The sequence below is a fragment of the Anomaloglossus baeobatrachus genome, chromosome 2 (genome assembly GCF_048569485.1).
Source record: "Anomaloglossus baeobatrachus isolate aAnoBae1 chromosome 2, aAnoBae1.hap1, whole genome shotgun sequence".
NCBI lineage: Eukaryota > Metazoa > Chordata > Amphibia > Anura > Aromobatidae > Anomaloglossus > Anomaloglossus baeobatrachus.
The window spans coordinates 299657945-299681917 of NC_134354.1; the positions used below are offsets into that span (position 1 = coordinate 299657945).

Sequence of the window (23973 nt, forward strand, 5' to 3'; positions counted from 1 at the left end):
GACAGCCGCGCGATCAGCTGAGCTGTCACTGAGGTTACCCGCTGTCACTGGATGCAGCGGTGGCCGCGAGTAACCTCAGTGATAGCTCAGCTGATCGCGCTACTGCGTGGAGCTGACAGGAGCGTGGAGGACGGGACTTTCAGCGGTGGCGGTGGCAGTGAGAGGGGTCCATCATCTCCCCTGTGCGGGGACAGCGGTACTTCGGGGAACACGTGGAGAACGGGACTATCAGCGGCGGCGGCAGCGAGAGGGGGATGAACATTGGCAGCTGAAAACATTGATTTTTCCCTCTCGCTGCCACCGCTGCTGATAGTCCCGTCCTCCACATCATCTCCCCTGGGGACAGCGGTACTTCGGGGAACACATGGAGGACGGGACGGGACCACTTGCCTGACCTCACTTCCTGACAAATCACCTGCGTTTTTGCTAGCAAAAACGCAGGTAAAAGGCAGGTAACATGCACCACTTTTGATTAGCATGCATTTTTCCTGCGTTTTTGATGCCCTCATTGATTTCAATGGGTGACAAATGTTGACAAAAACGCAGGAAGAATGAACATGCTGCATTTTTTTGTCACAAACTTTTGACAAAAAAAACGCTGACAAATAAACTGCAATGTGCGCATGACAAATCTGACTTCTCATAGACTTTGCTGGGAAGTCAGATGTCAGAAAGTTGAGCTGACAAAACTGCAGCCAAAAAAGCAGCAAAAAAAGCAGCGTGCGCATGTAGCCTAACATCTCACTTAGAACAGAAGCACAGTGAATGTATATGAATCCACATTGTGAGAACATACAGTATATCTCCGCTCTCAGAAGGGCTAGCTAATAAATGGATAAAATGAAATCCATGAATGATAACCAAGGATGATTGAAGAAATCAGGTGCGTACACAATAGGGCAGATCTGTAGGAAGGAGGGAGTGAAGGTGGTGGACACATTCACCTGGAGATGTTGTGTGAGGCACAATACCTAAAAACCATAGACATCCACTACTGTTGCCAGGTGACTGCAGTTAAGTTCTTCCAAATGTGTATTCACCAGAGTAGGGGATGAACAGGCTGCACTATAGCAAAGTTGCTATGGTGTGGGAAAAAGGTTTTTTATTACACTAAGGCTATGTTCACACACTGCATCTTTTCTTAACCACAAAGATCCAGCGTTTTTGACCCCAAAAAACGCACCTGCGGCAAATACGCATAAAAAAACACATGCTTTTTTTGCTGCATTTTACCGCATTTTGCCCAATGCGTTTTTTAAGTCAAATCTAATGACTGGGAGGGCTTAAAAACGCTGGCAAAAATGCAAAAAGAATTGACATGCTGCATCTTCAAAAACGCAGCCAAGATGCAGCCAAAAAAAGTGTGTGGACAGCAAAATTGAAATCTCATAGACTTGGCGGGAGAAGGAAATGCATGCATTTTGGTGCATTTTGTGACCTCAAAAATGCACCAAAAACACAGTAAAAGATGCAGTGTGTGAATGTAGCCTAATGTGTTTTGACGCCTTTTTCAAGGTATAAAAACAAAATGTAGAATATACACTACCAATTAGCTTTAAAAAGGATAAAAAGACCAATGGGATAAAGCTCTTAAAAACACATACCTTTCCAATATCTGCGCTACATTACATGAAGCTTATTATAAGATTTATACCAGATGTTATTTCACTCCGGACAAAGTAGCTAAAATATTCCCAAGCCAAAAACCAACATGCTGGAGAGGTTGTGATACAAAAGGTGACATTGTTCATATTTTTTGGAGCTGTCCTAAAATCAGAAGCTTATGGCAGAAAGTGTCTAAAATAATAAATCTGATAATGCACTCAAAAATAAGTCTAACCCCACAATTAGCTCTCTTATCGATAGATTCGGATACAATAAACATAAAATACAGGGCCATCGTAATTCATATCCTTCTAGTTACCAAAATCGAATTGTCGGCACGTTGGAAATCCAATAAAATTCCAAATATTTACGATCTAATAGAAAAAATATCCCTTCATAAGTTCTATGAAGAGAAGCATGCCCTAATTAATAACTCTTGGAACAGATTTCATAAAAAATGGGACCCATGGACTGACTTTATTAACAACAATACATAAAATTTTAAATCTAATCTAGTTATAATTCTTGTATAAACGTAATACACTATACTTATTTAATTAGTTTAACAAGAAAATTGTTTGTTTACATCTATCTCCTGACATATTATTTGAATATCATACTTTGTAAATACTTAATCCGACTGTATGTCATAGTTTTTACCAATGTTATTTGTTTGTTTCTCCTTTTGTATATGTCTACTGTATATTATTTGTTTGATATAGCATGAAGTAATGCTATACAGCACTTTGTTTTATTGTTTTTGTTAGAACTGTTTTATGTATAAACTTTGAAAACCTAATAAAAATTATTGAATCATAAAAAGGATAAAATGAGCGCCAATAAATTAAGAAACACCCTTATAAGGAGGAGATGAGAGGAATGGGATAGTTGACAAAAGTGAAGAAGAAAGTAAAAGTGCGGGAAGATACAGTAAAAAACAGATCCAAACTAGAAAGTAAAATAAGAGAACTTGTGAAAAATTTGATAAAGAACTAGGAAAGCCAAGGAAAATGCCAAAGGAAAGAGAAAAAGAGGTAAAAATGAAAGCAAAGAGGAAAAAATGTAGGAGGAACCTATCTTGGGAAGAAAAAAATCGTGGTGAGAAAAGGGAACTAGTAATTGACTTAGAGCAGGAGAAAGATTGGGGATGAAGGAATTAGTGTGTGAGGCCAAAGAGAGATGAGAAATGAAATATAGGTGAATGGAAGCAAGTGGGTAAAGGGAGAAAGATATAAAAAGCAGTAATCATTTTATCATCAGATGTAATTCAATTGGTTCAGTCAGTGAGAACCAAGACCACTAAACTACAGGGGGCAGGAAAAGAAGTTAAAATTTAAAGGGAACCTGTCATTGGGTTTTTCCCCTATAAGCTGCGGCCAAACACCACTGAGCTCTTATATACAGCATTCCAGCACTGTATAACGTAAAAACACCTTTATAATACACACCTAAGGGGTGGTCCGGTCTGATGGGTGTTGCTGCTCTTGGTCTGGCACCTCCTCCATCTTGTGGGATCGTTGTCCTCCTGCTAAGCCTCATATGCATGACCCGTCCTACCTCATTCACACAGAAGACTCCATTGCGCTCCTGCGCATGCTCGCATTGATCTGCCCTGCTGAGGGTAGAGCAAAGTACTGTAATGCGCAGGAGCGAGGAAAGGTCAGTGGGAAATGCAGTTCCTTAAAAGATAAAATAAGTAAATAAGTAAAAGAGTTCATCTAACAATGAAACATATTGATGTAAAGTTCCATTTAGCGGATGGCGCTCAGTTTGTTCTCTCTGTAGATTGTGACCTCTTTGGTGTGTTTGTTCAGTTTCTCCATGTTGTGATAATGCAGATAATGGATTCTGTGAGTCCCAAGTAAACAGTTCCTTTTCCCACAATGTAAATATACAAAACCAGACACTTTATCAGTACATAAATTGATTATCCAACTGATTATAAACAACACTTAAAAGAGAACCTAAACTTTTTTCTTTATTGATTAGCCTCTGTATATTGCGGAATCTTTGTAATATACTACATTACCTTATTTTGCTTTCTCCTATCCTTAATATGAACCTGATATCTTCCCCAGAGTCCCCAAACCGCCACCATGTATTATGTAAATACTCATTTGCAAATTAGAGTAAGCCATTTGATTAGTTGCTATAAGTAATTTTTCCGTTACATTGGAAATGTATGAAATCTAGTGTAAAGGCCGCTTTACACGCTGCGACATCGCTAGCATCAGCTAGCGATGTCGCGTGCGATAGCACCCGCCCCCGTCGGTGGCACGATATGTGGTGATCATGCACCGGTGATCATACCTGTGCAGCGACGTCGCTGTGACCGGCGAACCGCCTCCTTTCTAAGGGGGGCGGTTCGTTCAGCGTCACAACGACATCACAGCAGCGTAACTGATCCGCCGCCCAATAGAAAAGGAGGGGAGGAGATGAGCGACCGGAACATGCTGCCCACCTCCTTCTTTCCTCCTTTTCCGGTGGACGCAGGTAAGGAGATGTTTGTCGTTCCAGCGGCGTCACACATAGCGATGTGTGCTACCACAGGAACGACAAACAACATCGTTACTGCAGCAGCAACGATAATTGGGAAGGGGGGGCATGTCACCGATGAGCGATTTTGAACGTTTTTGCGACGATTCAAAATTGCTCATAGGTGTCACACACAACGACATCGCTAAAGCGGCCGGATGCGTGTCACAAATTCCGTGACCCCAACGAGATCGCTTTAGCGATCTCGTAGCATGTAAAGCCACCTTAACAGTTTTGCACACAGTGATCCTTTAAGGTTATGTTCCTGCAATGAGTATTTAGTAAGTGTTCCTTTTCTGCAACATTTCTAGTTATTAGCTAAATTTTTGGAATTGCTTCACATTTCATATTCAATAATTCTGTTTGCCGCCTGCACATATGGTAACTCATTGTACTGTCCCCATATGTACAGGGACCCGTCATACCGCAGTGCATGAGCCCTATTACAGAGTATGCTTTTTAGAGAATGGGGTAATGTTCACAGTTTGGTTGCTTAGTGCCCCCCTAAATGGCTCTGTCCTTTCTTTAGGTAAGAGAATATTCTGAAATGTTGTTAATATTTTCTTGTAGCTGGCCCGTCACAACAGGCATCTACAGCATCTTTTGAAGCCTATCCATAGAATACAAGAGGAGGAGGAGAGTATCTCTACTATGGTAATATTCACCTTACTTGTCTGTCATGCCATTAAATTAGTCTAAATATGAGTAACCAACCACAATTATTATGAGCTTCACCCTGATAATGTCTTCACACTCTTCCATTTGTCTTACTTGCTGCTATTTCCAAGACACTTTTTTCTTGCTATTCATTTCTAATTACACTTGTTATAATACCAGACAGTGATGCTCAGTAGACAGGATTCTCTTGGCAGATTTCAGTATTAAATATGAGAAGTTCATTCAATTTATTACCTGAAATTGTGAGGCAATCCAAATGTAAGACAGACCAAATAGCTAATATTTATCAGCTCCAGGTATACTCTATTTCTTTAAAGTGATATATTGGGTGAACTATATCCATAAATAAAAAAATTCATTACTGCTTTACAGCCTTCTGAATGTTATTACGTAGAATGCAAAATTAAAATGAAATAGGAAGTTCACTTAAAAGAAAGTATCATCTTTGATGTGCCATACACTTTAATATGCTGTATTCCGTGGAGTATTTTATTATCTTTTACCTTAAAGGGGTTGTCCTTTAATATTTGGCAAGCCATGTACCTTTCTGAACCCCTGTAGTGTGTATTTGTAACACCTGCCTGGATCCACAGACTCAGACGGGTTGTAATGGACAGGCTAGAGGGAAGCCACTCGCCAAGCAGGACCCCCAGAACCCTGAAACCCTTTAACCCCTATACAGGGATTTGGAATTACACAGGGCCCTGGAGATCACTACCTGTGGAAGGCTGCAGTCTGAGAGAGTAGTCGTCAGACAGGGTCAAACCAGGAATTGCGGAACAGGGACAGAATCGGCAGGCGTAATCAGAAACAAGCAGAGGTCAAAACCGGAACGGGCAGCGAGGTACAAAAACAGCAGGAAAAAGGGTAGTCAGAAAACAAGCGGTAATCAGCACACAAAATCACAGGACGAAACAGGAGCCAGAATTCTCAGAACTATCTCTGGCAGAAGTCAGCAGACAGGAGGGGAATTAAAAAGGGTGTAGTGTCTTCCCATAGGCTGTAGCTGAATGATGGTACCTCAGCTGGGAGACACCCGCCACCTACAGTCAGCCAGTGGCACTGCAGATCCCCGGGAAACCCCGGACCAGTAAACGAACGGAGCCTGGGCCCACTGTCGCCGCTGGCATCGACTCCTCTCCCATCGCCAGCACCATCCACGGCAGGAACACGGTGTCGCCTGGCGATCAGAGCAGAAGTTGATGGAGCGGACTCCGGTGGTGACGTAATAGTATTGTACACACTGTTAGGATTCAGCTTCACTTTCTGATTTTGGCAGTCTTCACTTGAATGCAAGTATGTGATTTGCATAGTTGCAATCATGTGCCCAATACAAGCACTTCTCTCAGTGTTCTATTAACATTTTTTTTATATATATAGAGTTAATGAGATAATATAATATTGTTCTTGTTTTCATGTTTTATTCTTTTATTACATATGTATTGCATAATTTAACTATTATATATATTATACAGTAAAAGCACTTTCTTTGGCTCCTGGTTGACAGTCCACCTATTCAAATTAGTATATTTATTTAAACTCGCTCATTGTTACACTTTGTACATACCTGATGAAGGCTGGACACAGGTGACATGCATTTATTCTACTTTTTATCTTCCGGTTTTAAATAAAACCTTTCTAATCTGATGGCAATTGCTTTGCTGGAGCGCCTAATTTCCTGGTGAACTTCCTTTCTGTCTAGTCTGGACGTGAGACTCTAGTCAGCATGTGACTGCATTTATGAGCCCACGTTTTCAAATAGAACTTTAAAAGAAGCTTCTAGACTGTAGTTGGCATGTTACTGAGATTCTAGTTCGGCTTGTGAGACTCTAATTAGTACATGAGACTCTATTTGGCATGTGAGACTCTAGTCAGCATGTGAGACTAGTCAGCACGTGAGACTCTAATCGGCTTGTGAGACTCTAATCAGTACATGAGACTCTAGTTGGCACATGAGACTCTAGTCAGCATGTGAGACTAGTAGACTTGTGAGACTCTAGTCAGCACCTGAGACTATTCGGCTTGTGAGAGTCTAGTCAGCACATGAGATTAGTCGGGTTGTGAGACTCTAGTCAGCACCTGAGACTAGTCAGCTTGTTAGACTCTCGTCAGCATGTGAGACTAGTCTGCTTGTGAGACTCTAGTCAGCATGTGAGACTATTAGGCTTGTGAGACTCTAGTCAGCATGGGACACTAGTCGGCTTGTGAGACTCTAGTCAGCATGTAACACTAGTCAGCTTGTGAGACTCTAGACACGCTGTCAGACTAGTCGCCTTGTGAGACTCTAGTCAGCATGGGAGACTAGTCGGCTTCTGAGACTCTAGTCAGCATTTAAGACCAGTCGGCTTATGAGACTCTAGTCAGCATGGGAGACTAGTCGGCTTGTGCGATTCTAGTCAGCATGGAACAATAGTTGGTTTGTGAGACCAGTCGGCTTGTGAGCCTTATCAGCATCAGAGACTAGTCGGCTTGTGAGACTCTAGACAGCATGTGAGACCAGTCGGCTTGTGAGACTCTAGTCAGCATGTGAGACTAGTCGGCTTGTGAGACTCTAGTCAGCATGTGACAATAGTCAGTTTGTGAGGCTCTAGTCAGCACATGAGACTATTCGGCTATGAGACTCTAGTCAGCATGGGAGACTAGTCGACTTGTGAGACTCTAGTCAGCATGTGAGACCAGTCGACTTGTGAGACTCTAGTCAGCACCTGAGACTAGTCGGCTTGTGAGACTAGTAGGCTTGTGAGACTCTAGTCAGCATGGGACACTAGTCGGCTTGTGAGACTCTAGACACCCTGTGAGACTAGTCGGCTTGTGAGACTCTAGACACCCTGTGAGACTAGTCGGCTTGTGAGACTCTAGTCAACATGTGAGACCAGTCAGCTTATGCGACTCTAGTCAGCATGGGAGACTAGTTGGCTTGTGCGATTCTAGTCAGCATGGGACAATAGTTGGTTTGTGAGACCATTCGGCTTGTGAGCCTTATCAGCATGGGAGACTAGTCGACTTGTGAGACTCTAGACAGCATGTGAGACCAGTCGGCTTGTGAGACTCTAGTCAGCATGGGAGAATAGTTAGCTTGTGAGACTAGTCAGCTTGTGAGACTCTAGATGGCATATGAGACAAATTGGCTTGTGAAAGTCTAGATGGCACATGGGACCCTTGTTGGCAGGTGACTGCAACCATGCAACTAAATTCTCATTTGCTTCTTTGAATGGTTTATTAAGTTACCTGGCCAAGATTTTTTTTGGTATGAGATTGCAAAAATGTAGATTGCTTACTTGTGATCATGTGACAACTGCTGGAACCATCAAGCTGAATCCTACTGGTGTATACATTTGGTTTCTAAAGAATTCAGCAGGGGTTACCAAAAATTTCATAAGGGGTGGACAACCCCTTTAAAATCTTGCAGCCGTTATTATGAGCAGAGACAACCACAAACCAGACAACATATAGCTCAGTTAAGAACAACAATTAATGAAAGTTTCCCACAATAAAATATTAACTGTTAAAATAGGTTTAAAATGTTTCGTTGGTTTGTAAAGGGAAATTAGCATCAATAATTCAGATTCATTTACAAAGCTTCAACATTAAACTTTACTGTGCTGATGCAATTAACTCTGATAGTCCTGAAATACACTTAGCACTCAGAAAAACATAATAAAAAGGCGCAGGAGCTTTTTGTTTAGTTTGACTGCCTTCAATGGCTTGTAGGACAACATCAGCTAACTTAAAGGGGTTGTTTTCCTGTCTAAAATTATGTCTGCAGTCATTCTATGTGACTGCAGACTTATGGATTCTTCTAGGGCACTCACTGTGTGCTGTGAGGATTCACCGGTTTCTGAGCTGGAAACGGCGGTCATGTGACCGCAATTCATGCATGTTCCTGGACAGAACCCGATTAGTGGACGTGGCCTCGCTTGATACAAGTGTATGGAAAGGGCATGGCTGTTTAGTGTGTAGAACCTTTATCAATACATTGTATTGAGCGCGGCTGTGCCCACTAGTTGGGTTGTAGCCGGGAACATGTATACCATACACTTACGGTCACGTGACCATCGCTCCCAGCTCATAAACTGGCAAATCCTCGCGGTGCACAATGGGTGCACTGCGAGGATTTATAAGTCTACAGTCACATAGAGTGACTGCAGACTTATCATTTTAGACTGGACAACTCCTTTAAGTTCCAATTGTATGCCTATTTTTCTTACATGTATTAACAAGATAAATGTTGAATGAATGATCAGTAAAGGTCCGACTTTTGGACCCCAACTGACCCTGAAAATAGGGGCCTCATGTTTTCTATGTAAATGGAGAGGTTGTGCACTTGTGTTGTCACCGCTTTCTTTACTGTCTATGGGAGCGGTGATCATGTATGTATGTGCACTACTATTACCATAAATCCATAGAGTGAATTCTGCAGTGGTTATAAATGCAAATTAGCACTCCATTAACACCATGTTATTGGTTATTAGTGAGACCTCCACTGATCATACATTTATCGTCCCTTTAATTTGAATATTAATCACAAAGGCATTTAGTACCTGTTGTCAGTATTCAATGGGTTACAACATTTTTGGGGAGACTCTAATGGAGAATTAGAATCTCACATTAAAGATATTTGTAAACAGCATGAGTTACAGTGTCTTTGTAAAATCAAACGCAAAGGATTTCAAAATTCTTAGTATACAGCAATCTTGAAAAAATGATCAGGTATCCTACAATTTCAATTTATTGGTTATCTTGATTCGTATTATATAGTTCAAATGCAGAGAAAATGTTATTATTGAGCTTCTCGTGTTACGCACATCATCCCATGGTGTACATGGTACTATTCATTAAAGACAAGTGTATATTTTTATGATTTCAATGAACTCAGCAATCTGGGAGAACATTTCTCTTCTGTGCCTCATTTAAGAGTTTTTTCTTAGAAATAGCGCTATCTTATATCAAAATACAAAGCAAGTAGTGGGTTTATATTAACCCGTATTTCGTCCCTGTGTATTGATTTAAAGGGGACTTAATTTTGGCTATTTTATTTGCAGCTCAGCCTAAATAATAAGCAACTGACACAAATGTTGAAGTCAAAAACTGCCCCAGTAGAGGAAGAAAAAGAAGACCCTCTGGTATACTATGCCAAACATACTGCGCAGATTGAGGTAAGCAAGTTACTTGGCATCACCCAATTGTGAGGTACTTATCTATGGTAAGACCCCATTCACACGTCTGACTTTTATCATACAGTACAAGGATGTGACACTAAATGGCAAGCGGTCCATTACATCACAGACCCATTCATAGACATGTGTGAGGTACCTTCTCAAATTGGACCAAACATAGACAAGTCTCTGTTTCTAATGCACCTATAGTATATGTTCAATCCTTGAAAAACATGGATAGAACATGCACATAAAAAACGGATGTGTGAATAGGAATTGCGAAAACTGTTTACGTTTTACACAGTACAAACATACTTAGACAGTCTTGAACCAAATTTTTCAACAGCATGAACCACTTTAATAAATTTGGTGATTTTAAGACCAATTTCCACCAGAATTTTGCCTCAATACACAAACAGTGAGACAGAGATTTCAATACTATTTGGAGTGTCTTGAAAAAGTATTCATACCCCAGGAATTTTTACACCCACAAACTTAAATGTATTTTCTTGGGATTGTATGTGATATACTGACACTAAGTAGCAAGTATTTGTTAAGTGTAAAAGAAATTATACATGGTTTTATAATTTTTTTTTTAAATATTAATCTGAAAATTGTGATATGAATTTGTATTCGGCCCCCCGAGTCAGTATTTTGTAGGACCTCTACAATTGCTGCTGCAAGTCTTTTGGGTATGTCTCTACCAGGTTTGCACATTCAGAGGCTGCAATGTTTGCAAATGTTTTCTTTACAAAATAGCTCTATATCAGTGAGATTGAATGAAGAACCTTTGTGAACAGTAATTTTCAAGTCTTGCCACAAATTGTCAATTCATTTTAGGTCTAAACTGTGACTGGGTCATTCACACACATGAATACCCTTTGATCTGAATCACTCCATTTTAGCTCTGGCAATATGTTTAGGGCTATTGTCCTGCTGGAAGGTGAACCTACACCCCAGTCTTATGTCTACTGATGCCTCTAACAGGTTTCCTCCAAAATTGCCCTATATTTGCGCCATCCATTTTCCCATCTATTTTTATCAGCTTTCCTGCCCCTACTAAACTAAAGGATCCCAAAAAGCATGATGCTGCCACCACCAAGTTTGATGGGTGGGTGATTTTAGGGTGGTTTGCAGTTAGTTTTCTGCCACACATAGTGTGTTTTTGCCCAGAAAGTATTACTTGGGTCTCATGTGTCCAGAGAACCTACTTCCACATGCTTGCTGTGTCTCCTACAAGGCTTTTTGCAAACTACAAACAGGTCTTCTTATGACTTGCTTTCAAAAATGGCATTCTTCTTGCCACTCTTCCATTGAGGCCAGAATTGTGAAGTATGTGACTAATAGATGTCATGTGGACAGATTCACCCTCCTTAGCGGTGGATCTCTGCAGCTCTTCCAGAGTGACCATGGGCCTCTCTGCTAATTCTCTAATTAGTGTTCTCCTTGCTTGGGATGTTAGTTTAGTTGGATAGCCATATCTTAGTTGGTTTGCAGTAGTGCCATACTCCTTCCATTTTGGATGATGGATTGAACAATGCTCTGTGAGGTTTAGATCTTGGGCTATTTTTTTTAACCTAACCTGCTTTACTCTTCTTCAGAACTTTATCCCTGACCTGTCTAGTGTTTACCTTTCCTTTCATCCTTTCATGATGTTGGTTGATCCTCAATATTCTGAAACAAGCCTCTGGCTCCTTCACAGAACCGCTGTAGTTATTTGAGAATATGACTTCTGGAGGCAATTGGTCACTCAGGATTTTATTTAGGAGTATTACACTACAGGGGGCTGAATACAAATATACGTAATATTTTCAGATCTATATTTTTAAAATATTTAGGAAACCATTTATCATTTACTTTGCACTTCACAAATATTTAATGCTTGTGTTGGTAGATCAAATTTAGGTTGTCAGGTATAATGAGAGAAATATTAGAAAAGTTCATGGGGGTATGAATATTTTTTCAAGACATTATATGAGAGGATTTTCTCAACCTGAAAATCGAAATAGTATATTTTTTTTACAGGTTCAGTGTACTCATTTATACACAAGCCACTATATGCCAATACATTGCGATATGTGTTTTGCGCTAAGAAACTGGTTAACAGCTGGGTTAAATTAATAATAAATATTGATCTTCGTTTAGAGCAAATATCTCATTAATACATTTTATGATTTATTTTATTTTGTTAAAAAATAAAACTTAAATTACAAAATCATGATGCAAAAATTAAAGGGTAAATGTTTTTCTTCAAGTAACCTTCCACAATAAGCTGTCCTGTGTGCATATGAGAAATAATACCATTTCTTGACTTGTATCCTGCAATTTCACTTTCTTATCCTTTGCAGACTCTGTCTTAATTTGTAATTCACTCTGAGCTGGTGGGAGGAAACTAGCTAGCTTGTCTGCCATCACATAGAGTGGAATTCCTGCTATTCATTTTTTTAGCACAGCAACAGCATGGATAACATTACGCAGCAGTAGTGATCAGTGTAGATGTGAATCCAGCACTGGGGTGTAATAAAACACTCTGTATATCTTTCTATGTCTCCCTCAGCTTTTTTCCTCACTCTGTTTCTTTCTCCTCTTCCCCTTCCCCATTCCATAGAGTACACTGAGTACTGAGATCTGGCAGTCTGTTGTCTGAGCAAACAGAATTGACCTATTTTTTATTAGAGTAAATAGTGAGTCCAGGAGGAGCGGGAGAAGTGGGTGGTAAATGGGGAAGAAAGCAGATTTCTCTGGTGAAACATTTTACAAAGTTTCTTATAGTCACCCATTTCTGCAAAGTTTGCTGAAAATACAGTTTTGATTTAAACATTTCTCAAGCTTTATGCAAAGATATACAATAAAATACAATAAAATTGTCAGATTTTGCAAAAATAAATGTTAAAAAGCTTAAGATGCATTCTGGAGAAAGTTAGCGTTTTACACCAATTCTGACTTGGTTTACTTTGAACCAATGTTTTTTATACAGGTTTTCATTTACTATCTAGTAAATGTGGCAAACAGACACAAGCTAGCCATGGCCACTTACAGGCAGAAAAAACACAACTTTTGAGACAATCGAATTAAGAACTCGTTGTGGCACAACTCAATTTTAAAGTGCTGCAAAAAATTCTGCTGCAATTTATGATTAGATTCTGGCGGAAATGCAATAGAAACGTAATTTTATCATATCTTTTGCTTCCCAGTTGTCAGACATCCTTTTCCACAATAGATTTTATTTTGTAGAAAGTTTCAGCAGTGTAAAAAGGGAAAGTAATAGATTGTATAAATCAGGAGAAAGATGCAGCTTCAGTTTTGCCTCAGGCAGTTATGTGCTTCACTCCATTACTGTACACTTTTATTTTCCACATTGCGAGAATACTTTTTACATGGTGCCTCATGAATTATGTGTGTTTGTTGTCGACAGATTGTGCGTTCAGACCGAAGCATGGAACAAATTGTGTTTCCTGTTCCAAATATTTGCAAGTTCCTCACAGAAGAGACAAAGCACCGAGTCTTCACTACTACAGAGCAGGATGAACAGGGCAGCAAAGTTAGCGATTTCTTTGACCAGTCATCTTTCCTTCATAATGAGATGGAGTGGCAGAAGAAACTGCGAAGTATGGCTTTCTCAGATAAGCTTGTAATGTGGATTGTCATAGGAAACGAGCAGTTGTGTGGTTTCAGCACTTGTTATAGTCCTAAAACCACATGGATAAGCCTCAAAATGTCGTATGCTATAAAAACAGATGATAATAGGCCAACTGACGTCTGAACACAAAGTGCTGCTGTTAAGACCATCCTTTAGATGGAGCAACTCTACAAGCATAGTCAGCAGTATTGTGTGGGCTTAATACCACAACCATTAAAAGTCCTTCAGAGCTCATTTTCACATTTTCTGCTACATATAAATGACAAAACATGATATCATCTTGGTATGAGAAAAGATGCCTTTGATTATGCATTTTACAAACAAAATAAATTCAGTCATACAAGACGTAGATAACATTATCCGATTGTTATAAGTTTTTGATAAACATTTCACATTCATGATACCTGATGTTGTTGCCATACACAACATATAGAGAGACATGAAGGTGGGTCATCATAGATTACCAAATTGTCAGCCAGTGAGGAATACTTACAATAACTGTTATATATGGCAAGAGTCAATGGACACTTCATTCACTTTATTCTGAATACCATCCTTCTGGCCTCGCTGCATATATATATATATATATATATATATATATATATATATATATATATATATATATATATATATATCTAATATGTAAAGCTGAATGTGTGTATGTATGTGTGTATGTCCGGGATTGGCATCTGTACCGTACCAGCTACAGCCACAAAACTTTGCACACTCACACGTCTGGACCCCAAGAGCGTCATAGGCTATGTTTTGAGGGGAAATTTTAACCCCGCGCTTTACAGTTATTCACCAAAAAACCTGCCTCCATTAAAGCGAATGGAGCTGGGAGCCACAGTGCAGCCAGAACTTCAGAAGAATGCGCAGCCATGCTCTTATATGGAATGTTGGCGTGTCACAATGCAGCCTGGGAAAGAGGCAGACACAGACAGGGTAAGAAACAGACATAGACAGGATAAGAGACAGACACAAAGAGACAGACAAAGAGACAGACTGACAGGGAAAAAGACAGACAAAGAGACAGAGACAGACACAGGGAAACAAACAGACAGGGAAAGAAAGGGAAAGAAACAGACAGGGTAAGAGACAGACAAAGACAGGTAAAGAGACAGACAAAGAGACAGACACAGGGAAAGAGACAGACACAGGGAAAGAGACAGACACAGGGAAAGAGACAGAGAGGGAAAGAGACGGACAGGGAAAGAGAGGAAAGAGACGGACAGGGAAAGAGAGGGAAAGAGACGGACAGGGAAAGAGACAGACAGGGAAAGAGACAGATGGGGAAAGAGACAGACGGGGAAAGAGACAGACGGGGAAAGAGACAGACACAGGGAAAGAGACAGACACAGGGAAAGAGACAGACACAGGGAAAGAGACAGGCACAGGGAAAGAGACAGGCACAGGGAAAGAGACAGGCACAGGGAAAGAGACAGGCACCGGGAAAGAGACAGGCACCGGGAAAGAGACACACAATTACATTTATATCTATTTGTTTTGTGGTTTTTGTGTGCACAATACATTTTTGTTAATACATTCTATTTTGTTAACAACAGTTATTAACCCAGGCGAAGCCGGGTAGTACAGCTAGTATATATATATATATATATATATATATATATATATACAGAGGGAGATAAGTATTTGATCCCTTGCTAATTTTGTAAGTTTGCCCACTGACAAAGACATGAACAGTCTATAATTTTAAGGGTAGGACAATTTTAACATTGAGGGATAGAATATCAAAAATAAAATCACATTGTATAAATTATATACATTTATTTGCATTTTGCAGAGAAAAATAAGTATTTGATCCCTCTGGCAAACAAGACTTATTACTTGGTAGCAAAACCCTTGTTGGCAAGCACAGCAGTCAGACATCTTTTTGCAGCTGATGATGAGGTTTGTGCATATGTCAGGAGGAATTTTGGTCCACTCCACTTTGCAGATCATCTCTAAAACATTAAGATTTTGAGGCTGTTCCTTGGCAACTTGGAGCTTCACCTAACTCCATAAGTTTTCTATGGGATTAAGGGCTGGAGACTGGCTAGGCCACTCCATGACCTTAATGTGCTTCTTTTTGAGCCACTCCTTTGTTGCCTTAGGTGTATGTTTTGGGTCATTGTTGTGCCGGAAGACCCAGCCACAACCCATTTTTAATATCCTGGCAGAGGGAAGGAGGTTGTCACTCAGGATTTTACGGTACATGGCTCCATTCATTGACCCATTTATGCGGTGAAGTAGTCCTGTGCCCTTAGCAGAGAAACACTCCCAAAACATAATGTTTCCACCTTCATGCTTGACAGTGGGTTGTTCTTTGGGTCATAGGCAGCATTTCTCTTCCTGCAAATACAGCGAGTTGAGTTCAATTTTTGTCTCATCTGACCACAGTACCTTCTCCCAATCACTCTTAGAGTCATCCAAGTATTCACTGGTAAACGTCCTGTGCCTTCTTGAGCAGTGGGACTTTGCGGGCACTGCAGGATTTTAATCCATTACGGCATAATGTGTTACCAATGGCTTTCTTGGTGACAGTGGTCCCAGCTGCCTTAAGATCATTAACAAGTTCCTCCTGTGTAGTTTTAGGATGATCTCTCACCTTCCTCATGATCCTGGATACCCCACAAGGGGAGATTTTGCATGGTGCCCCAGATCGATGGCGATTGACACTCATTTTGTATTTCTTCCATTTTCTTAATATTGCACCAACAGTTGTCTCCTTCTCACCCAGCATCTTACTTATGGTTTTGTAGCCCATTCAAGACTTGTGCAGATCTATGATCTTGTCACTGACATCCTTAGAAAGCTCTTTGGTCTCTTTGCCTATTTTGTCGAGGTTAGAATCTTACTGATAAATTGAGTCTGTGGACAGGAGTCTTTTATACGGATGACAATTTAAGACAGCTGTCTTTAGTGCAGGTAACCAGTTGAATAAGAGCATCTAAGTGGTCTGTAGGAGCCATTACTCTTAAAGGGAACCAAACATCAGGATTTTCATGTATAAGGTGCAGCCAGTTCGGTACTGGCACTATCAGGCACAGACTGTACATACCATTGGGGTGCAGCTCGGGTGTTTAGTCAGTGAAATCCAACTTTATAAAGTTTGAAAATTCGTGCACTTTTTGATTGACATGTGCACCTCTCTCCTAATGTCCAGGTGTGTTATGGACGCTTATCCCCGCCCCCCCGCGCCCCCTGTTCCTCCCTCTCACTGGCCGTATGTAAATTTCTCTCTTCAGAAACATGGCGCCGGAGTTGGCACCTGCGCATAGCGCTTATCTCTGGCGCCATGTTTCTGAAGCCCGCCGTACTTAGTATTTTACAGGAGAGGGCGGCGCATGCGCCCTCGCTTCTTCAGATCCCGTTGTGACCGTGGGAGTGCGCATGGTCACAACAGGACTGCAGAACAGCTGATGAAAGGACGCGATTACCTGCAGCTCAGTTGTTCTGTGATTTTCTGGATTTTATTTTGGATATTCTATCTCTCACAGTTAAAATTAACCTACCCTTGAAATTATAGACTGTTCATGTCTTTATCAGTGGGCAAACTTACAAAATCAGCAAGGGATCAAATACTTATTTCCTTTAATGTATATACATATCCATGGTGTAATTTATGCAATATCAAAAACTATGCAGCAGCAAATAAGCATTGCTTCAGTTAGTATGGTTAAATGTTAGACAAAGTGTATGATGGAAATGCGTGGCCACAATGAAAAATCATCAGTGGCTTCTTCAACCAAAGTTTTTACCTGTTGAAAGAGGAAAACAGATAGGTGAATGTTAATTATTAAATAAATAAATAAATTACCAGGGAGTAATTTTTAGATGTCTTTCTAGTTGTGTGTATTGTTGGTCTTTTTAATATTTCTAATAAAAATAGGTTTTAATGATTCTAATTTGAGGGTTGTTCTATGTAAGCCTCATATGTTTGAACCTCCTGGTTATTCATTGATTTATGTTTAATACCACTGAGTTCACAATGAAACTTGCAGACTATTATTTAGTATTGTATATTCATGTAACACACAGGTAATATTGCTTTTGTCTTTTTTCAGGTATGCCATTAATTTACTGGTTTTCACGTAGGATGACCCTTTGGGGAACTATTTCTTTCAATCTGGCAGTGTTTATCAACCTAATCATAGCTTTCTTTTACCCTTACGTAGAAGGCACTTCTATTGGTAAGATACATTCATATATAACTCAATAGTGCATTTTTACAGGCAAGCTTTTTCTGTCTCACAACAGATCACTCTACTTATGTAGCAAGGGTTAAAGAAATCACTGCGGTGTCCTACGCTGTTCAAATAGCACGCCTACACTTTGGGCATAGAGAAAGGTTCATTCTCTTTGTATAAGGACGACCATGCTACGCAAGTAACGCTGGCAGTTCCTTTCACAGAAACCTGTCACATGAAAAATGTATCCCTTATATAAGTGAGATAACAGATAGCTGTCAATTACTGATTAGGATCGCCCCTAGACTGAAAACCCCACAAAAAGCACAGATTTAAAGCCTTACCATCATTTTAATTTTTATTTTTTATTTCATAAATCAATAGTGCATGTGAAAATAAGCCGCTTTGTAATATTTCTTATCAGACTAATCTGCTTCATTCTCTGCCAGAATTGATCAGTCATTATCAAAATTCTCAATTCTGAGGTGAAATCTGTGTTCAGTGAAGACTTTCCAATTACTGATGGCGGTTGTTACTAATGAGATTCTCTGATGACAGGAGGAGGAGGGGGTGGAGCTCTGCCTCTAGCTCCTCCCTTTGCATCTAGCTCCTCCCATTATTATAGTAAAAACTGCCATCTCCTATCTCCGTAATGAGATTGTCTTCACTAAATACAGATTTTACCACAAAAAAAATCGATGGCAGGAGCGGTACATAACAGCTCTGTGTCGATGGAGGACAGCGCCAGGCACAACAGACAGGTAGGTAGGAACAACTTGCCTGATATACCCTTTGAGTTCACCTTCCCTTCTGCTGTTTTCCATGTATCTCTGTATTTCTCTGGCTCTTTGAAGCCAGACCTGTCAATCAAAGAAGAGGGGTTAGAAGTGCAAATAACAGGAAAACAAGCTGGTAGGTAGGTGCACCTAAATGTTTTGCCATGCCAAGGGTGCAAAGGTTTGAAGAGTCATTTTAAGCTGCCAGATGCCCTTTAAGATTGGATAAAAAACCTATTGCATGATCACTATGAAGGAATATAGGGAAATCTTCAGCTACAGTGTCAGCACCATAAAGGGAATAGTGATAAGAAGTTCACCTATCCACTGAATAGGTGATTACTGGTGATGGGTGAACCTGAACTGTAAAGTTCGGGGCTCATATATGACACCCAGTATTCGTGCATGGACCCCGAACACAAAATTCTCAGGGAAGTCCATGTTACTGTTCGGGTTAGGCCACCCAGATAAAAATTTAAAAAAAAAAAAAAGTTAAAAGGAAGCAAAATGGGGATTAGCTCAGGACAATTATACTTACTGAGTCTCCGCATGGCTGTCACACTGCTCTGGGTTCGTTCATTAACTTTATGCATATTCACTGCTTCCCCCGCCCACCCTCTGTGACAGCGTCTGTTATTGGTTGCAGTCAGACTGCCGGCGCGCCAGTGTCTGTGATTGGTTGTGGAGTGTTAAAATAGATACATAATTGGAAAAAATGGCTTAGGGTCCTCTGTATTTTGATACCCAACACAGATAAAGCAGATGGCTACAGGTTGCAGCCCCCTGCCGTGTGCGTTATCTTGGCTGTGTATCATAATACAAGGGATTCCATGTGGCTTTTTTAAATTATTGAAATAAATAATTTAGTAAACCATCATGCGGTCCCCCCAAATTTTGATACCCAGCCAAGATAAAACACAGCTGTGGGCTGGTATCCTCAGGCTGGGTAGGCCCATGTTTATTGGGCCCTCTCCAGCCTAAAAGTAGCAGCCTCCTAGAATTTGCACATCCGATAGTTGTACCAATTACGGCGCTTTACACGGCTCATCCCAATTACTCTGGTGCGCTGGCAATTGGGGTAATAAAGGGGTTAATGACAGCTGTGATTTGTCAAAAAATCACAGCTGATCTATGAGACCCTCCCCATTACTAATCTAGTAAGTCAAAAGAAAGAAACGCAAAACACAAAGAAAAATCCTTTATTTAAACAAATAAATAAACACCATCTTTATCTAATTTATTAACCACCAAAACACCACCGCAGTTCCAATGTAATTCAGAGACACGAGGTCCCGCGATGATCCCGGCTCTCCTACATCTGAGGTCGCAGTGCGCGGTAACACTAGAAAACATGACATCAGGGACACACTGCGGTATCAGGGACACACTGACGGAGCTGCAACTGGGAGCGGTGATGTTAGTGAGTTCAACTGATTTAACAGCTGGTGATTCCCACCACGGTACCCCAACTGTGACCTCAGGTGAACTGATCTCAGGACACTTATTGAACTCAGTGACTCACCTTAGGTGAAGTCATTGAACTCAATGCCGAATTACCAGATTAAGAAATGTATGCAAATTGAGTATTTGGTTGCAGACATTTCTGCACCAAATCTGCATCTCCTGGCAGAATAACGTAACAAAAACAAGATGCTGTTTTGCACATTTTTTACATGTTTTTCTGCCAGGAGATGCAGATTTTGTGTATAAATTTGTTGCAGACATTTCTGCACCAAATCTGCATCTCCAGGAAGAAAAACGCACTGAAAACACTTCAAAACCACACCACGTTTTTGGTGCGTATTTTTGCCAGCAGAAACAGATTTGGTGCAGAAATGTCTGCAACCAAATACTCAATGTGCAGATATAGCTTAATCTGGTAATTCTGGTGTTGACTTCAATGACTTCACCTCAGGTGAGGTTATTGAGTTCACTTCAGGTCACAGTTGGGGTACCGTGGGAACTGTCCGCTGTAACCTCAGGTAAACTCAGTGATGTCACCGCTAACAGCTGTGGCTCTGTGTCCCTAATGCCATAGTTTTCTAATGTGACCACACACTGCGACCTCAGGATATACCAATGTCGGGATCAACGTGGGACTTGTATTTGTGGATTACGTCAGATGTGCAGGGGTCTTTTGGCAGTTAATAAATTAGAGAAAAAGTTTTAGTTTTTTTTTTTTAAATAAAGGATTTTGTCTGTGTTTTGTGTTTATTCCTTTAATTTACCATCAGTAATGAGGGGGGTCTCATAGACCCATCCCCATTACTAACCTCGGGCTTGATTCCAGCTATGATTTTTTGACAAATCACAGCTGTCATTAACCCTTTATATTAACCTGATTGCCACCGCACTAGAACTATCGAGATGAGCCGGGTAAAGCACCGGAATTGGTGCATCTAATTGATGCCGCAATTCGGGGCAGCTGTGGGCTGCTACATTTAGGCTGGGGAGAGCCCAATAACCATGGGCTTTCACAGCCTGAGAATATGAGCCCCAAGCTGTCTGCTTTATCTTGGCTAGGTATCAAAATTTTGAGGATCGCTTCATTTTTTTTTAAATTATTTATTTAAATAATTAAAAAAAAAGCTGCCTGTGATCACTCATATTTTGATACCCAGCCAAGATAACTCACACAGCTGGGGGCTGAAACCTGTAGCCATCTGCATTATCTGCTCTGGATATCAAAGTATGGGGGACCCTATGCCATTTTTTCCAATTATTTATTTAGTTTTGCACTCCACAACCAATCTCAGATGCCAGCACACTGGCAGTCTGACTGCAACCAAACACAGATGCTGTGAAAGGGTGTGCAGGGGAAGCAGTGAATATGCATAAGAGTTAACAAGCGGACTCGGAAGCAATGTGTCAGACTCGGTAGGTATAATTAAGTATAATTGTCCTTCTCTAATCCCCATTTTGCTTCCTTTGCAGCCCCCTAACCCTTACTACAACCATTTTACAGCACACAAGTTCGAGTTCCCATAGACTTATATGGGTTTCGGGTTCCAGTCCGGTCCTGAACCAGAATTGTTTTTAAAGTCCAGCCGTGCCTACCAAACCTGCAGATGTGGGATCGTCCATCTCTAGTGATAACTTCTTTTCAATGGACATTATCTTCAATTTTTAATACTTGTGTCTGCTTATAAGTTATAAGCATTTAATGTTTGTAAAATTATTGATCATATGACTTTCATTTCCCCGCAATATTTATGAAAGCTTGAAAAAATATGCAAAAGTAGTTTTTATTGTCTGTCTTATTGTTTATAAAGCAAATGTATGTTTGTTTTATTTCCTAGGAATATTGGATTCACCAATTACATCTCTTATTTTCTGGGCCATGGTTTGCTTCTCAGTTATGTCGCTTTTTACAAAGCGTTACGGTCTTCGACCACTTATTGTGGCATTGATCTTGCGTTCCGTGTATTATCTGGGTATCGGTCCAACACTCTACATACTTGGAGGGCTGAATGTAAGGCTTCATGTGATTTTTATTTGTAAAAATGAATGTAAATGATAGGAAGTGTTATTTCCTTTTATAAGTGCATTACACAAAGTCATTGCAGAGAGCCAGAATAAATTGTGAGTAAACTGCACTTTTTTCTGAAAAGAGGGCACTTCAGCGAATAATCCCATTCAGAGACCAGCAATGTTAGCTAGGTATAGGTACACTCAATAGTTAGACTATTTCAGATTGTGTAAGGCCACTGAGTTCTATTGCATGTTAAAAGTACATTCATCATGAGCTTGAAATCTTCTCTTGTAAGAAGTGTCTTCTTTTGGAGCACAATATGTGAAATCTCTGCTTGCAGTTCAGTTGATCACTTTCACCCTTCCCTCCCAGTGTCAATCACAGATTGGCAGTCTAGCAGTATTTAACTCAATTATTTTGAGTAAGTAACAGGTCTTCTTTAACAATTTGCAAAGTTGCTAAAATGTAAACCAAATTAATATGTGGTGGACCTTTGTCTTCAAAACAGCATCAAAGCTTCAATTCTTTTAGGTGCACTAAGACTACATTCACATGACTGTTCCGTTTTTGCAGTCTGCAAAACACAGTCCGTTTTTCTCACGGATGCATCCATGTGGCATTCATGTGGCATCCGTTCCGCTCCGTACATAGGCCGTGTGTCATCCATGTGCCTTTCTTTTTTTGCAGACCGCAAAACACAGAAGCAGCTAGATAAATAAATAGATGGATAGATACACCATGTGCAGAATTATTAGGCAAATTGTATTTTAGAGGATTTTTTTTATTATTGATCAACAACTATGTTCTCAATCAACCCAAAAGACTCATAAATATCAAAGCTTAATATTTTTGGAGGTTGGAGTGGGGTTTTTTTTTAGATTTGGCTATTTTAGGAGGATATCAGTTTTTGCAGATAACTATTACTGTGCAGAATTATTAGTCAACTTAATAAAAAACAAATATATTCCCATCTCACTTGTTTATTTTCACCAGGTAAACCAATATAACTGCACAAAATTTAGAAATAAACATTTCTGACATGCAAAAATAAAACCCAAAAACATTAGTGACCAATATAGCCACCTTTCTTTATTATGACACTCAACAGCCTATCATCCATAGATTCTGTCAGTTGCTTGATCTGTTTACGATCAGCATTGCGTGCAGCAGCCACCACAGCCTCCCAGACACTGTTCCGAGAGGTGTACTGTTTACCCTCCCTGTAGATCTCACATTTTATGAGGGATCACAGGTTCTCTATAGGGTTCAGATCAGGTGAACAAGGGGGCCATGTCATTATTTTTTCATCTGTTAGACCTTTACTGGCCAGCCACGCTGTTAAGTAGTTGGATGCATGTGATGGAGCATTGTTCTGCATGAAAATCATGCTTTTCTTGAACGATACTGACTTCTTCCTGTACCACTGCTTGAAGACGTCTTCCAGAAACTGGCAGTAAGTCTGGGAGTTGAGTTTCACTCCATCCTCAACCCGAAAAGGTCCCACAAGTTAATTTTTGATGATACCAGCCGATACCAGTACCTCACCTCACCTTGTTGGCATCGGAGTGGAGCTCTCTGCCCTTTACTGATCCAGCCGCTGGCCCATTCAACTGGCCCATCAAGCGTCACTCTCATTTCATCAGTCCATAAAACCTTTGAAAAATCAGTCTTAAGATATTTCTTGGCCCAGTTTTGACATTTTATCCTATGTTTCTTGTTCAAAGGTGGTTGTTTTTCAGCCTTCCTTACCTTTGCCATGTCCCTGAGTATTGCACACCTTGTGCTTTTTGATACTCCAGTAATGTTGCAGCTCTGACATATGGCCAAACTGGTGGCAAATGGCATCTTGGCAGCTTCACGCTTGATTTTCCTCAATTCACGGGTAGTTATTTTGCGCCTTTTTTGCCCAACATGCTTCTTG

At 40.4% G+C, this 23973-nt stretch overlaps 1 protein-coding gene across 2 annotated transcripts in view; it reads left to right on the top strand.

Moving 5' to 3' along the window:
• Positions 1–23973, top strand: part of ITPR3 (inositol 1,4,5-trisphosphate receptor type 3) — a 483832-nt gene that overhangs the window by 326924 nt on the left and 132935 nt on the right. For both annotated transcript variants that reach the window (XM_075335858.1, XM_075335859.1), the window contains 5 exons: positions 4711–4794; positions 9861–9974; positions 13390–13582; positions 17682–17807; positions 21880–22052. In XM_075335858.1, the coding sequence (XP_075191973.1) occupies positions 4711–4794; positions 9861–9974; positions 13390–13582; positions 17682–17807; positions 21880–22052 (690 nt within the window). The remainder of the gene's footprint in view (positions 1–4710; positions 4795–9860; positions 9975–13389; positions 13583–17681; positions 17808–21879; positions 22053–23973) is intronic.